This window comes from Diplotaxodon limnothrissa, linkage group LG9 (assembly GCF_057381915.1).
Source record: "Diplotaxodon limnothrissa isolate DT_005_m linkage group LG9, D_limnothrissa_male_GT1.1, whole genome shotgun sequence".
Lineage (NCBI taxonomy): Eukaryota > Metazoa > Chordata > Actinopteri > Cichliformes > Cichlidae > Diplotaxodon > Diplotaxodon limnothrissa.
Genome location: NC_140604.1, coordinates 26450389 through 26466311, shown reverse-complemented (window position 1 = coordinate 26466311; position 15923 = coordinate 26450389). Strand labels below are relative to the sequence as shown.

General features: G+C 42.0%; 1 protein-coding gene across 1 annotated transcript in view; it reads left to right on the top strand.

Annotated features, from left to right (window-relative positions):
• slco5a1 (solute carrier organic anion transporter family member 5A1) overlaps window positions 1–15923 on the top strand; it is a 33825-nt gene that overhangs the window by 5684 nt on the left and 12218 nt on the right. The window contains exons 2-3 of the mRNA XM_085362405.1: window positions 12606–12738; window positions 12839–13059. Coding sequence (XP_085218531.1) covers window positions 12606–12738; window positions 12839–13059 — 354 coding nt within the window. The remainder of the gene's footprint in view (window positions 1–12605; window positions 12739–12838; window positions 13060–15923) is intronic.

Here is a 15923-nt window from a genome sequence, read left to right as displayed (position 1 = left end):
TGATGACAGTGTGTGCATCAAGAAGAGAAGTGATGTAAAAAAAAAAAAAGGTTCATGTGAGCATAATAATTTGTCTCCAGTGGTGGAAGTTTTTAACCGCAGCAATTGTAGTGTGTTGTATTTATTGCTTAACCTCATTGACCAGTGGCTGTTTTTCAGTGTGGTGGCGGGTTGTTTTGACAGTGTGGGAAGGTTCCTGGGGAAATGCCAGCAGAGTTTTTTGTGATATGAAGAATGCTAGAAGTCCTTTTGTTTTCAGCTATGCGGGAAAGAAATGCTTGCTTTGTTCTTGCAGCCTCTTTGGTGCATGTTGTTCCACCACATCCTCACTGATCCCTGACTTCTTTTTGGAAATCAAATTAAAAATAAATTCTCAGAAGACCTTTTGGTGTAGTTAAACTCTCAGAGCACAGAAACACTGTCGAGGATTGGGAACACTGGTGGTAGAAAACAAGACCGTGTTATGGGTATAACATAATTAATAGACACCTCAATAGAGTGATTATCTGTATCGCATTTGCTATTTAACTTGTTTAGGACTGGATCTAACTTATACCTAATTATTAATCTGCAGTAGGCAGTAAGCTTTTCCTTTGTCACCACTTCTTTGTAGGGGCTAAATTGAAAGCTGACTTAAACAGGATTGCAACCTTGCTATTTAATGATAGTTTATTCTGGAATATTTAGTTGCTAAAAACATTTTCACCGTTACAAGTTACCTATCATCCCTCACCCCAACTTCTTTAGCTTTTTATATGGATAGCTTTGCTCCACTCAGCTGTCAGATCCTTCTGAAAGTGTTTTATTGCTTAAAAACTGCAAGTAGCCACTTCCTTTTCATCGCTGCTGGATGAAAACCCTCAAAATAATTTCTGTGTATTTTCTGCTGTTAAGCTAATCATAACCGTGATGAGAAACATGGCCTTCCGTTGCCTGTTTTGTCCAGTCCGGAAATGAATTGGCGTCAATAATTGCCAGATGTTTGCTACCAGGGGTGCAGTATATCCTGCGATGGCCATCAGAACAGAGAGTACTGCTGCTAGCACACGCCATGTTCTCGGAAAGACGCATTGTCTGATAGAGCTGCTTTGGGTTTCCACGTAAGTGGCTTTTCTCTTGGGATCGCAGGGTTACACCAGCCAGACACCGTACAACCACATCAAGTTAAATTGCATTTCCTCCTCTCCTTCTTGTGCATGCTACCTCCTCTGCGCAGTCCAATCTCCATGTTGATGCAGGCTTCAGGGTGTTTTAAGAGTGTTGCTTTGCTACAGAGACGAGGGAGAAAAAAAAATCTCACTCCATTCCAGTGTTGTGCTCTCTTAGCGGTAGACTGGCTATTGTTCTTCTTGACCCCTGTGCTGCTCAGATGGAGAGTGAGCGAGGGAGGGTGGCTGGAGGGAGAAGTGCTAATGGGATTTACATAAGTGCAAGAACATGTGGAGAACAAAAAAAGTTCTGTTTATGAAAATATTTCTGTTGCTGTTGTCCATACAGATGCCCAGCAGATCTTTTTTTTTTTTTTTTTTCTCTTCACAAGAAGTGATTTATTTTTATAATGGTTTATAAATGGACATAAATCCTGTGTTGAGCTTCCCAGAGCTGCTCTGTGGGATGAGATGGATGTCTTTAAACGCTCTCTGACCTAACCCCATTGGACGCACTGTGCACAATGACGCGCCTTTCGGGAAGCGCCAAAAAAATAAGGCATTATGACCAAAAACGTTGCCTGACAGCCGCACAGATGACAAGGGTGAATTTAGCTGTACGCTTTCACCTGTCTCTCGCAGCGATGCTGCCAGGCTCTGTTTAGCTTGTAAATGTAGCATTAATCTGGTCGTGCATTATGCAACACGGACTATTAGGCTACACATGCAACTGTGATACAGTTCACTGAAGAAGCAGTGTTTTGACAAGCGTCGTCCTCAGATGTTGGCAGCAGCTGAGTTTGCTCTTTGTGGCGAGGTTAGTGGGTTGGGAAGGTGTACAGGTACAACGGAGGATCCCTCTGCTTAGCACAGACACTTTATGCTACGAAAATGTTCATTTTTCACACTTTTGTTTCTGTTTACATGTGTGGGGGGGTGTACCTAGTTTTAAGGAGTTGGTAGGCTCCAGGTGTGACCCTGGAGAGAGCAGCTGTTGAGAGCTGGCAGGATGCTTGCCTGGGGGAGGGGGAGTACACATATATGAATGTGAGTGTGCACCTGCAGTTGGGGTGTGGGTTAGAATTGAGGGCTTTTGGGGGGGTGGCTGGTAGTGTGGATAAGTATTCGCAGAAGGCTTGTACACTTGTTTTTCCTACAAGCTTACACTTACAAAAAAAGAAAAAAAAATGCAGGGCAGAAAAGTCTCATCCTCAACGTCAAGTATGGCTTCATACTCTCCTGCCACAGTGTGTAGGAGGCACTGCTGCAGAGCACAGTCCTTTTCTTACTTGCGTAACACCAAATTAATGAAATCTGAATAAAGCATGGCTGTGCTATGTAATCTTCACATCCTCTCGTCGTGCTCTCCTGTGTTGATTATATTCACCCTGTTAGGAGATCATTAGATCGCCTGTCATCCTTCAAGATACCCAGAAATCAAATTGTCTCAGGAGTTCTTACATGGCTGTGAATTGCAAAGCACACCTACAGGAATGAAAACAGCAGGATTTTCTTTTTTCTTTTTTTTTGTTTAAGAATTAGCTTAGTGTGTGTGATTAATTTCCAAGTCATAAAGGGGAAATTTTTAACTAGAAACGTCAGTTTGAGTATGAACACAACTTTTTCTTTTTTTAAAAAAATGAGCTCTTGAGTTGGAATGAACATTTTTGTGGTTTAAAAGAGTAGCAGAAGTAATAGTCCTAGTGGAGGATGTATTGAGGATGCCAAATAAATTCTGGGCATAGCTTTAGAGCCATGGAGCAGATTAGTGTGCCATGTCTGTCATTTACAGAAACTGAAAAGCTGCAGGTGCCAGCTTGTGGCACACTGAAAACCTAACTCGCTGCTGTAATGAATTCACAGCTTCACCGAGTGTAATGTGGTTCTACCCTCAGCCCCCAGATGCCTCATTCATGGCCACTCATCAGCTGAAAGATTATTTGCCACCCTCTCAAATGTTGGAACATTATCTATGCACAGGCAAACACACAGCTTGTTGTGTTTCAGGCTGGATCTGGGACCCCTCCCCAGTATGTTCCTGTTGGCAGGGAAGAAATGAAAGGAAGGTACTGTAAAGGTCTCCTCAAATGTCCTTAAATGCTACAGCTCTGCTCAAAAGTTTCTCTATGTGATGATTCACAAAGTCACAGCACAGGCTTTAATTATACCATTAATCTCCTAAATCACATACATTTTTGTTGCAATTTTTTTACAAGGTGTTGATCTGAATGTTTCTTTACCTTTTTAGAGAAACCTCTTCACTTATTAACCATAAACATTTAGTCTTGGATAAACAAAAAGTTGTCTACTTTCTGTTCAAATCTTGTAAAGTGAATGCACGAGAAGTCACAAAGAACGATGGATTAAGAGGAGAATCCAAAGATGATGATGGATTAGGCTGCTAAGTAAAAGGATTTGCTAAACGTGGCAGCACGCGAAAGACTTCTGAGAGTAAGTGAAGTAAAGTAAAGAAATAAAAAAAGGGAGGAGACGCAGTGGAATTAATCCGTTTCTCTTGAGCCCGTGTGCCTCTGAATGACATTTCATCACTAAGCCATTTAAAGAGAACCATGTTGCTTTCATTGGCTTGTCACAAGGGCAGATTGTGAAGAAGAAAGATTTTCAGTTGTAACAGTGTTCACAAAAACACCCTTGCAGCTGCTGCAACGCTGCAGTTAAAGTAAATACGTCATGGCTTACTTATAAGTAATAATTAACTGCATATATGTAATTGTACACTGCTTAATGCAGGGTTTGCTTTTGTTTTTCATGTTTTACTGAAGGGAGGGTGGCAAAAAAAATACACGGTACACATTTCTCACCCATAAATAACAGCAATACAGTAAATGGAAAGTGGTTCTAAGAGAGGAAATCCTACTTAAGCAGATTTGTTTTCCCATGCGTTACTTAAACTTAAAATCTTACACAGGGCAGATTTGCATTCGAGGCCCACTCACACATTTTAATACATCACGGAAGAGCGGGCAGCTGAGCTGAGTCCTGATGTGCGTTGCTTGCTGGGTTTGTCATGTTCCCAGATGATTTTGAGATTTTTCTTTCTTTTTACCCTACCCATGCGTTCTTTTTCAGCTGTGCTCTCTCATCGCTTCATCCCCTTGAGTGGATTCTTTTATTTATTTATTTTTTTTAGATCAGCAGCAGCAGATTTGAGGACTTTTGCTGCCAGTGCAGGACTAGAAGCCTTAGGCCAGCAATGGAATCAGCAGAAAATGGTCATTTGGTGTCAGACTGGGTCTGTGACGCAACTAATGCACGCTAGCGTGAAGCTGTGTGTGGGTGGATCGGCTCCCACTGGAGAGCAGTGGCATGCTGGAACCACTATTTCTTTTTGGACGTTGCTGACAGTCTGATTAAAACGGTTAATATCTTTTATTCCCATCTTTTAGGATGTTTTTCTTTATGCTAATTCAAATAAACAGATAAATGTGTATGCATACATGGCTGGTTGAAGTGTTGCCTCACTGGCTGACTACTGTACCTCAGGCTCTCTGCTGCAGCCGAGGAGCAGCTAAAAATAGAGAAAACCCCTTTCGTTCTTTTTTCCCCCCTCTCGTTTTCTAAATATTTGATTTTGTCAAGTGAGCTTGGGGAACCCCTGCATGGAGCAGCTTTCATGAAAAATTCATTACATTTAGAATTTTTCCTGCACCCTACACAGCAAAGTGCTGTGGTATAACACGTAATAACAGAGAACACAGTTTCAAAGTGACGCAACTTGTGCCACTTGACTGCAGCATGCACAGAATATTTATGAATGGGCCTGCACTTGCCTTTATTGTGTCTTACACTGGAGGCATCAATAATATACCATATTACCAGCATTTTTCACAGCTGGATTAGGCAAAAACATTCATAGTTTGTTGTACAGAAACAGAACGTAGAAGAGGATGGAGGAGACAGGCAGGCTTGAGATGCTGATCAAGTTCTTAGTGCTCCTTGTGACTTGTCATGTCTCTGCTTAAGGGGCTTCCACAGGAATGCCTGGAGGTAAAGTGGTACAGACGTCTAACGGGTGGCCTGAATGTTGATTTCCTTCTGAACTGCTTTGATTGTGCAGTTCAGAAGGGTTCCCGGTAAAGACTTTGGTCTGGGTCTGTACCCGGCTGTGCTGCTGTACTGCTAGATCAAAGTTTTCCCCATTTAATCCATTAAGATCTTCACCGCTTTCGACACCTGAATGTAAATTCAAATGAAAACGCAGTTTAAAAAGGTGTAAATCTCATAAAGAAAATCGAAAAGTCTTGCTTGTTCAGCATGTTTTCATTCACTTTATCTAGAACATTTATAGAGTGCCAGCACTATTCCTACTATTCCTTAAATATAAAGATGGATATGTGTATTAATAGATCTGATTTGCATCATTAAACTAGTCCAGATTTAATGTTCTGTATAGCTATGCAATTAAATGAGGCTGTGCTTTGTTTGGGTGTCCCACGCAGATTTATGTTGTTATCTCAGATACGGTATCTGCCGGCTGCTCGACAGTGTTTGACTTTAATAAGTAGTCAGTCTGTTTTGGTTGCCGAAACTAGGAGCTGGCAGTACAAGGTAGGGGTGGGTTTTTATAATCGATTTATTGATTAAAATCGATTCTGGCTTGGATAACGTAAAATCGATTCATTAAAATCCTGAATCGATTTTTTAATATAAATTTATTTTGCCCGAAATGCCAGAATCTCTGGTGACATCTCACAAAATTTCAACAACCACCAAACAGCTAAAACAGTAAATGAGAGCAGGAACATGGATTCTGCACAAAGACTTAGACACACAGCGCGACCCGCGGATCAGAATCAGTTAGATGTCGCCTTTCTCACAGTCGGGGCTGAAAGCCGACAGCTTGCTGATTCTGATCTGTCGGCAGGTCCGCGCTTTGTGTTCACGCCCTTTATGCGCTGATTCTAAAGCTGTTAGTTTGATGTCTCTCCAAACAATATTGACCGAACCAGCAGCAAAAGAAGATCCAAACTAAGCTTCACATAAACATCGTCATGGATTCACTCTGACTTTTGCTGTTTTGCTTCGACCATGATGCACAGCTCTCTCTCTCTCTCTCTCTCTCTCTCTCTCTGTACTTCAACAACAGTTTCCCGTCTAAAAATCTGTTTTCTTCATTATTCGCTTGTTTATTAAGCACAAGTCTACCACAGCGCTGTCGGCCGACGTTTTTTTTTTTCCGTTTTATATACTTCCGAAAAGAAAACCTAATTTCTCAATAGGTTCAATAGGCTTCTGAGCAAATTTAAACTTTTTAAAATTACGCAAAATGCAAAACGGCTAGCCGTGTCTCTAGTAAAACCTCTGTAACTTCAGAGGCAATGTTCATGTGTTGATTAATGGTTTTCTTTCGTTTTTGATGTACTGCAGAATATTTTTATAAAATCCCAGGCCAGGAAAATCACCTTCATGTTTTTCTGTTTTATCCTCAGCTACTTTGACACAAAGGCATCTGCTGTGACGCTTACACCTTTGATAAAGTCTTGCGTGTGTCAGCTTCCTTTTTACAGATACAAAAATATGTAAATCTACTGATCTGAATTATATTTCTGACTGTCAGAATTTCCCAGATTCAAATCGAATCGAATCGAATCGAATTAAATCGAATCGTGGATCGAATCGATTCGGGACCTTGTGAATCGGAATTGAATCGATTCTAGAAATCAGTGACGATACCCAGCCCTAGTACAAGGCATTCCTTTATCATTTCATATTACTAACACAGTGAATGTGCAAGTGTATTAAATGTAATCAGTTAGTAATAGTCGGCTCAGTTGTGCTTATGTTGCTTTCAGCTTTTTTTTTTCCTTTCATGCCTTATTCTCATGCATTTCCACTGCCAGTACTCCATCGCATTTTCTCTATCTGTTCATGCATGTCTCTTGATTTCCATTTAATTCTCCTCCCTGAATGTTCTTATCTGACTGGAAGCAGTTGTACAAGTATGTATAGAGAACTTTCCCCCCATTATTCACTTGGGGCTAAACACATGCACGGTCTTGCAGAGGCAACTCATCCTTCAAGTCTGTGACGACGAATGTGTACTTCATTATAATTGGGACCACATCCATCCTGAAAAACATCATCAACACATAATAAATGGACTTAGAGATGTATGCCTTTTTGTGTATGTGTGTATCATATAAATAACTCATGCATATTAAAGCAGTCTGCCCCACTGGCCTCACTCTGTTCGTGTATGTGTGCCCTTTGGGTGAAACTGTAAGGTTAGGACTTGTAAGAAGACACTGCTATGTCAGCAAGTTGTCATGACAATGCCGCCATTCCCCTATTTCATTGTGTTTTTTCCTCCTCTTGTCTCTCGGGGTTGGAGAGGTCACATGACTGAACTGATCCCCATAATACAGGGATACATAGAGCGGCGTTTCCCTTCTGTGGCTCTTTTTCGAACAGCAGACGCCGCATAGATCATCTATCAAAAACCCCACAAAAAACAGCTACTACACTTTCCAAAGAGCTTTAGGAACTCCACAGAGCAGCAAATCAAAATTCTGTGCTGCCATATCGCATAAAGTAGATGTTATTAAATAAAGTAGAATAACTCATTCTGAGGCTCAGTTGTTATCCTAGGCTAGAGTGAATAGTTAACGTGTGATGTATAGTGCCACATAAATCAACGTGGCAAAGCTCAAGTAACGCTCACGAGACAACGTGATTGCATCTTTTTTAGAGAATCGGCAGCTCCCACGTAACGCGCTGAATACGAACCCAAGGTCGTTCGCTTGCTGCCTGCTGCCTGCTATCCATTCCCGGGCTTGTTTAGAGGCTGACTGAGCGGTGTAGGCTAATGGCCAGGTGGAGCGCTACATAATTCATTGAAACGAAGCTTTGCAGCCAGAGAGCTGGAAAGAGAAGGATTACAGAGCGAGGCTCATACCTCTACAGCCTTTATTGCAGGACAGTCACTGGAGAGAAATAAATTCCCGAAAAACAAATGAGATTTTTACTTTGGCTGCACGTAAACGTCGCTGCATGGAGTTTGGTTTTGTATATGTGGCTGTGTGGAGCTGTGCGACCTTTTGACCTCACTGACGATGCAAGCCTTGTCCTTTTTATTTCGTCAATGTGCTTAAATCAAATCATTAATCTGCGCTAATTAGTTTGACCACCAGGGAGCTGCTTCATTAGCCGCAATGTGCTTTCTCATCAGGTCCTGTGGCTCTGCATCCTCTGCTGCTCTGGCTGAGTCTCATTGGTGAGGAGAACACGAGGTCAGGAGAGGTCGTGGGGGAGGGGGGTGGAAGGTCACTAGAAGCCATTGCATTTTTATGGATGAAAGTCCGTTCTTGTCATCTAGCTATTCAAGCAGCTTCGGGTGCCTTGGTGACTACCAAAGATGACGCCGTAAAAGCTGAAACGCAGTAAGACCGAGTGCAGTGAAAATCATCTCACCAATTCTTTCAATTCATTCTTCTTTTTCTCTTTGGCCTTCATTCATTCCTACGAGCTGTGAATGAGTCACTGCTGCTCGTGAATACAAAGGAACCGGCAGTGTGGAGGAGGCAGAGCGGAGACAACAGAGCAAAACTGGTCCCTGAAGGTTAGATGTAAGAGGGATGCTGCTGAGCAAGCTTTATCACTCAGTTACACAGCAGGATCAGTCACCGCAGACTGCACCCAAGCTTCTTCTTTTTTTTTCTTTTGCGCTCCTTCTGTTTCTTGATGTTCGCTCTTTATTCTCACTCTCTGTCTCACATATTGTGACCATACATCACATTTGGTCAGATACTGAACTGGCAGCAGTAATCTTAGGCGCCTACCTTGCCCCAGCGTTTTAGAATTTGTAACTTTTTTACAGCAACACTGATTTTTGAAGCATTGTTTACTTTTCTGCAGAATCATCTTCTTTTATTTTGCGTTTTTCTTTTTGCATTGACATACATATGCTTAATACCTTCTTATTAAATTCCTTCGCAGCCTCTGCATGCACTACAAGTCTGGACGGACATGGGTGTAAACTCCTGCTTGACTGGTTGGTAGACAAATAAAACGGTTTCTTGCTTTACTGCCTTTCTCTTTCTGGATTATTGTTGAGTAAATCTCCTTTCTTCTCCTCTGCCTGACACTGCTGTGTCCATCCATCACAAACACTGGAGCTGAACTGCTAAATTGGTGTCAGTGAAGCCGTTTAAAACCCTAACCTCACTCTTACCCTTAATGCACCTTGCCTCCCTCCTTTCACACTTGCGGGTGAATGCACATTAGAGTTAATGTTTTTAAGATGCAGGGAGAGCTGACCTTGGATGCCGGTGAAGTCACTGAGTTGTAATTGAAACTGTGTGCTTCTTGTTGAGCTGTTTTTGGTGCTGGGGTGATTGTGTTTCCTGAGATTATGTGGCTCAGATGGATTCTGTTTGTGTATCTTAACATGTATGCGGTGTGACTACATTCTCAGTTTATATCTTTTGAGGCCTAGAAACCATGAAGGCTGAGCCGTTACCTCAGCCTACATGAAAGTCAAACTGAATAACCACGTGGATGATTTAGACTTTGTTTAACCTAAGAGTGATAAACCAGTAACTGCAATGCAGCGCTCCTAACGCGGTGCCTCTACACGTGTAGAAAGCCACATCAAGTCTTAATATGTTGTCCTTCAGGTGCCGCTGGTGAAGGTCCATTGTGTAATTCAGTGAAATGAGCCTGTGGGCGCCATGCGTTCCTCATTGGCATGCACCCCTGCAGTCCACTGACGTCTGCCACCGCAGCATGTGTTGTGTGTGTGTCTTTGATGGAGCGCTGCTGCTGTGCCAGCATATTTCTCAATCCGATGCCTGTGCCCCGGTCGCCCTTCAGGCCGGATGTGGCCCTCCAATCCCTTCATCCCAACCTGCTGATCTAAACTATCTCGGCTCTATGCCAAGTGGGCAGGATAGGGCAACGACTAAGGTACAGTTTATGACCCGCCCTTTGTCCTTCAGTCAGGCACAACGGCGTTAACGTGATAGATGGAGTAGCAGGACAGACACAATCCCCCACCAAAGGGGATAAAATATGGCCGTCCTAACCCGGACCCCCACGTATGAGGATTGAGTTTGGAGGGCAATCAAAGGACCATGCTTGGTGCTTAACTTTTGCATGACAACATGCTGGTTGGATGCACCTGGTGTATTTGTGACTCAAGCCAGAAGGTGTTTACACTGTGATGTGTTATATTTGGGACAATAGAAAGGTCTATGAGACACTGGAACTATAACTAGTTATTTAGCTATACCCTTATACCGAGAAAGATTGCTAATGGAAGCTACCTACAGATTACAGTTGTCTGTATAGTTTATTGACTAATGTAATGGGCAGTGAATAAAAAGATGATTTGTGGATTTTCTTTTCTTGGATATTTGAAATTTGGAAAATGGGTTAATTAATGCTTTGCAACCCAATCTTTGTTTGCTTCAAGTTTGTCAAGCTTACAGTACTTGATAGTGACATTTAGAGTCTGTCTGATAGGAAGTTTTTAAGACAGATACTGATATTTAGTGAAGAAGAAGATCAGCCTGTAATATGGATCAGCAGATGAATCAGTGCGACTATGAGGGAGGATCGTGACGGGGGCAGATCATTTGAATCTGCAGCAATCTATAAAATGGCGTTTACCTACACATTCACCCTTGTCTTTAAACTCCACTACATTTCCCAGAATTCATGTGTGGTTTTTGTGAGACATTTTTAATTTCACAAAAGCCAAGGCACAATAAGACCTCTTATTGTCCCTGCCAACTGTAATGAACTGTTTATTGTCTCCAGGTGCTAATATCCTGTTGCACTGTGTAAATGCTTTGACTGCGGCAATGAATCGACTCTCCGGGCAGCAGGATATGAGAAACGGCAAAGTGAAATGAGTTAAAAAGATCAAACGTGATAAAGGGAGAAAAAGGCAGGAGAAGCTTTAGGTGTCTGGAGAGGAAATTCTTCAGTTCATGTAGATTTTATTGGAATAAAACTTAACAGATCTCCAGGCTCACCCACAACTTGGTTATACATTTTAATATATGTGTTTTTTTAGATGTGTATAGGTTGTTTGTTTTCATTACATTTTTAAAAAATATATTTTTATATAGAAACTTTGAGCGCAGAGAATTGCTGTCTTACATCTTGCGCTTACAAAAGTGTGTTACTGTTAGTGAATGTCTGCTTTAGGTTGGCAAGAGGAGGCTGTTGAGCAATGTTTTCCTCTCTTCTTTTACTCAGTGCTTTTATTTAAGGGAGCCTTGATTTAATTAAGTTTTGATGAGGATTTGGGCTTTAGAAATACGCTTTTTTTTTTTTTTTTTTTTTTTTTGCTACTTTACTGGCCAAAATCCACAGAGGAAACGATGTCCAACAACACCCAAAGTGCTTGGATGAAAATATGTTGGCACGTGTTTGAGTTTCCATTCTGACAAAGGCGAGCTTACATGGTGGATAATGTGTGTGTGTGCGTGCGTGCGTGCGTGTTATGTAATCTGGCTGAGAAGACGCGTTCATTTGGTCTCAGAGATAGATTTGATATTTTGGGTGCTGGTGTGGACACACGGCGCACCTGCTGCCTCTCCTGCTAAACACAGGCTCTGTCACAAACAGCAAACACCAGCATGTGTGAACACACAGTTCAGAGACGCAAATCAACAAATCTGAGCATTTTGGTAGGTGTGTGTGTGTGTGTGTGTGTGTGTGTGTGTGTGTGTGTGTGTGTGTGTGTGTGGGAGACGAGCAACAGAAGCATATGGGTTGTAGCTATTTTGATCTCTAACTGCAAAGTCTACATGTGGGTATGAATTTTGTCATTCACGGCAACATTTTCAACCACACACACACACACACACACACACACACACACACACACACACACACACACACAGTAATTATTAAGTGCTAGCAGCAGTGTTCCAGGTGTAATTATAGAAAGTTTTGCCACCTCATTCTGACTGGTAAATGTCTGCTGGATGTCCACAGGAGGTTTTTCCACTTGTCCAACTAACTTTAATGAGTTTTCCTCTTCCTGAAACAAAGAGACGGTGCATGATTGGCTCTCTAACTGATGGTCTTAGACCTCGGTGAGTTAATGTTTCAACCACACAAGGTCTGCTGGTGTGTCAGAGCTACAGGTCATCGTGAGACCTTTGTTTTTGTTTTTGTTTTGTTTTTCCTCAGATGCTTTATGAGCTGTGAGAAATTACCTGAGGTGTAGGTGCGCAGTTTCCACTGATCTCAGTGCAGGTGTTTAAGATATAATGAATGTGATGTAACGAACAGCTCCTCCAGGTCTGATGCAGTCAGTTGCTGGGAACAGTCGGTCATTAAGCATTAATGTGGAAATTTGTAGGCTTTGCTGGCTGCAGGCTTCACACTCATCAAAACTTGCAAATACCTGATAATGTTTAATGAAAGCTGCAAAGTGTTTGTTTTGCAGACTTCTGACTGTTCTGTCTGTGCCTCTTCTAGCCATCATGTATGTGATGGGAGCCCTTGGACCCGCAGCTGGCTACCTGCTTGGAGGCGTCCTTATCGGTTTTTATGTTGACCCCAAGACTGTTGTCAACATAGACCAGAATGATCCTCGGTTTGTTGGAAACTGGTAAATATGAAGCTCGTTTCCTCGTGCCAGCTGTCCTGTGATATGATCATGTATTTTCTCAGATATCTTTATAAAACTTTCATTTTTCTTTTCCTTTCAGGTGGAGTGGTTTTCTCTTGTGTGCCATAGCTATGCTTCTGGTCATCTTCCCCATGTTTGCCTTCCCTAAAAAGCTGCCGCCACGCCACAAAAAGAAGAGGAAGAAGAAGAAGATTGGCTCACCGGGTGACGTGTCCAGTGATGATGACGTGATGAAGGAAAAGTCCAATAGCAAAAGCCAAAACGTTTCCTCCTCCATGGGCTTTGGAAAGGATATTAAAGGTGAGGAACAGATAACAACATTATTTTCACTAAGTATTCCTTATAGATGGATCTCTAGGTACCTTACACAAAGGACCCATGAGCTACTGATGTCCAAACAGCCTTTAATTCAATCAATGACTGGGATTAGTCATTTTATACTGTAGTGCAAGGTTCACTGAACTCTCCTTTAAAGATGTTATCGATTAGTGATGGAAGAGCGTGTCTACATAGATGCCTAATGAAGCAGCAAACCTTGGAAGTGTTAGTGGACTTTAGGTTCTATTAACTTTAGTAAATAAACAGTAAACATGTCTAAAGGTCACACACAGGACAGTATGGCTGCACAGTGAACTTAATTTTAATCATAGTCACAATTTTGGCTTCCTGCAATGAAATGAGCTCCATTTTAAAATACATGCTCTGCCAATTAAAACACAAAGCAAAAGCAAATTAAGCACTCCTTAAATTAGGACCGACCAGGTGCCTGCATGTGCTGATCGCAGCTGTTCCCTGCACTGTGCTGCTTGAAGCTTCCTACACTAGCCTGGTTGAGCTGGTTGAGTTAAAAGACAGATTTATAAGAAAATTCAAATGTTTGGCACAGGTACAAACACAAGTTGGCACAAATTTAAAAGGAATGTAGCAAAAGTGAAAGCGGTGCTCCTTTTTTGGTCATTAAAATCAGTGTTGATCATCATGATGATAATCATGATTATCATCGTCGTGCAGTCCATCAGTTCATTTTGCCACCAAAGATTACTCGCACTTAAGGATGAACTGGTTCGACTTCAGTGATCAATGTAATATCAAAGCAATGCATTTTTGTGGTCAAAGGTCAAGGTTGCTGTAGCTTCTTATGTGTTCCATTCTTGTGGTTGTTGATGTTTCATGTACACCTGGATTATTTTCATTACATCTGACACAAACGTTTTCTTGTACTCAGGATGAACTGGGAGGGACTGGATTGTGGTTTTTGCACCACCCTAAAAAATGAAAAATGTGCTGTTAAAAATGTGATTTTTTTTAATTTTTTTTTTAAAGACCCGCCCAATGAATTCCTCCTTCACAACAAATCACATATCGGTCTAGACTCTAGACAGACGTGATTGCAAACTGCAACCGGACTGGTTTTTGGAGGCGTCCAGCTACAAAGTGGTGATTCTAGTTTATGTCATCTCTGAGCCAGATGCCCCAGGAATCTCCCGGCTTTCCCTGGAAGAGCCTCTAGCTGAGTCCTGCTCTAGTGTTTCCCAGTTACCTCTTGTGCAATTTTTGCTCTCAGTCAGACAGCTCTCTCACTCTCTCTTTCGCTCTCTCTTTTAAATGAGCTCTCAAGAGAGTTCAGTCACATTTCCACACACAGGACTAGACAGACTGAGCTGCAGAGGAGTGCACGTTCGCATATGTGAAAATCACAGCTGTAAATTTGAACACGCATTTAAGGTTTCTGCACGCTTATAAATGAATCCCCGTGTGTACGTCGGAGCATTCGGAACAGGATTTCGTCTCAGAGAGACGCACCCGTGCTGGAATGATGATGAATGCGTTATAGCTTCATCAGCCCACAGCTAGCTCTCCGGCTGTTTTATTTGTCTCAGCACAATGTTTTGGGCTGTTGTGCAAACTGTGGCCAATTTCGCAGACTCGGGAGGTTCAGTGTTTGGATCTGGAATGTATTACAATACTGTGCATGTCCTTCAATTGAGGTGTGCTTGTTTGTCCATAGCCCGAATTCAGCACTTTCTGCGAAAGATATGCTGCTGTGAAGTAGCTATCTTTTTTCTTTTTTTTTTGTTGTGCCCTTCACATCATAAGCAAACCCTGAAAAATGCTAACACTGATTTTTTTTTACACATCACAGTGACAAACTCTTGATTATGGGAAATTCCAGGCCTTGGTCTACTGCTGCGTGAATGCAGTTCTCCATGGAAATGTTGTCATTATGGATAAAAAAACTGCTGACACATACTGTGTATTACAGCCATGTTTCAATATGTGATTTATTACCTTGGCATGCTGTGAAATACACACACAGGTATTTCAGCTGGCATTTATTCCTCTCACAGGATAAAACGGATTTCAAGACTCAGTTCTTAGCTCCAAACGTCAGCATCCGTCTGAAGAATAGAGTCATTTCATGTCAAAATATGCGTTTTGCATTTATACCCTCTCAAATCAGTTTTAAATACTGTAGCGCGCAACGACTCAAAGCTAAAATGATATAGGGGTCGGTGCATTGTATTACTAACTGCGGTAAATTGTCGTTCTATATCTTTAACCAACACGAAATGTGACACGCGACTATTAACGACGCTTAACGTGTCTGTGTGTTTCAACCTTGTTGGTTGGCTTGATCAAATAGATGACACAATTTGACGGTGTCGTCAAATAAATCCTAATAGAAAAGCAAATGTGGCAACTCTTGTGAGCCAGTGGTCTGTGTGATTGAGGGAGCAGCTGCTGTAGATGCCAGCAGGACTTCACCATCTGTCCCCCTGCAGACAGCGTTACAGCACGCCTCCCAGGAATGAAATAATTAGCGTCACTTTCCTTTTCCTACCATTTGATCTGGGATAATGCTGACAGATGCTGCTAATATTTCCCCGCCTACAACAAGATCAGTTGCATTAGTACTGAGACTGCTATTCTCATATCTAGGCACCGTGTCATCTAGTCACACTGGCCGGCTTCCTAATAACCTCCTTTAATAAAAGGCGATAATAATCAACATCACTTTCTTTCTGCCCTTTCTTTTGTTCCTGCTTTGCTTTGTGGTATTTGCTTTTGAGGCGTGTGAGTCAGAAGAAGCCCTCGTGAGAGCCGCATGGCTGTAAAACCTTTTGTGTTTAAAATCCCTGGACACACATACACACTAGCAGGGA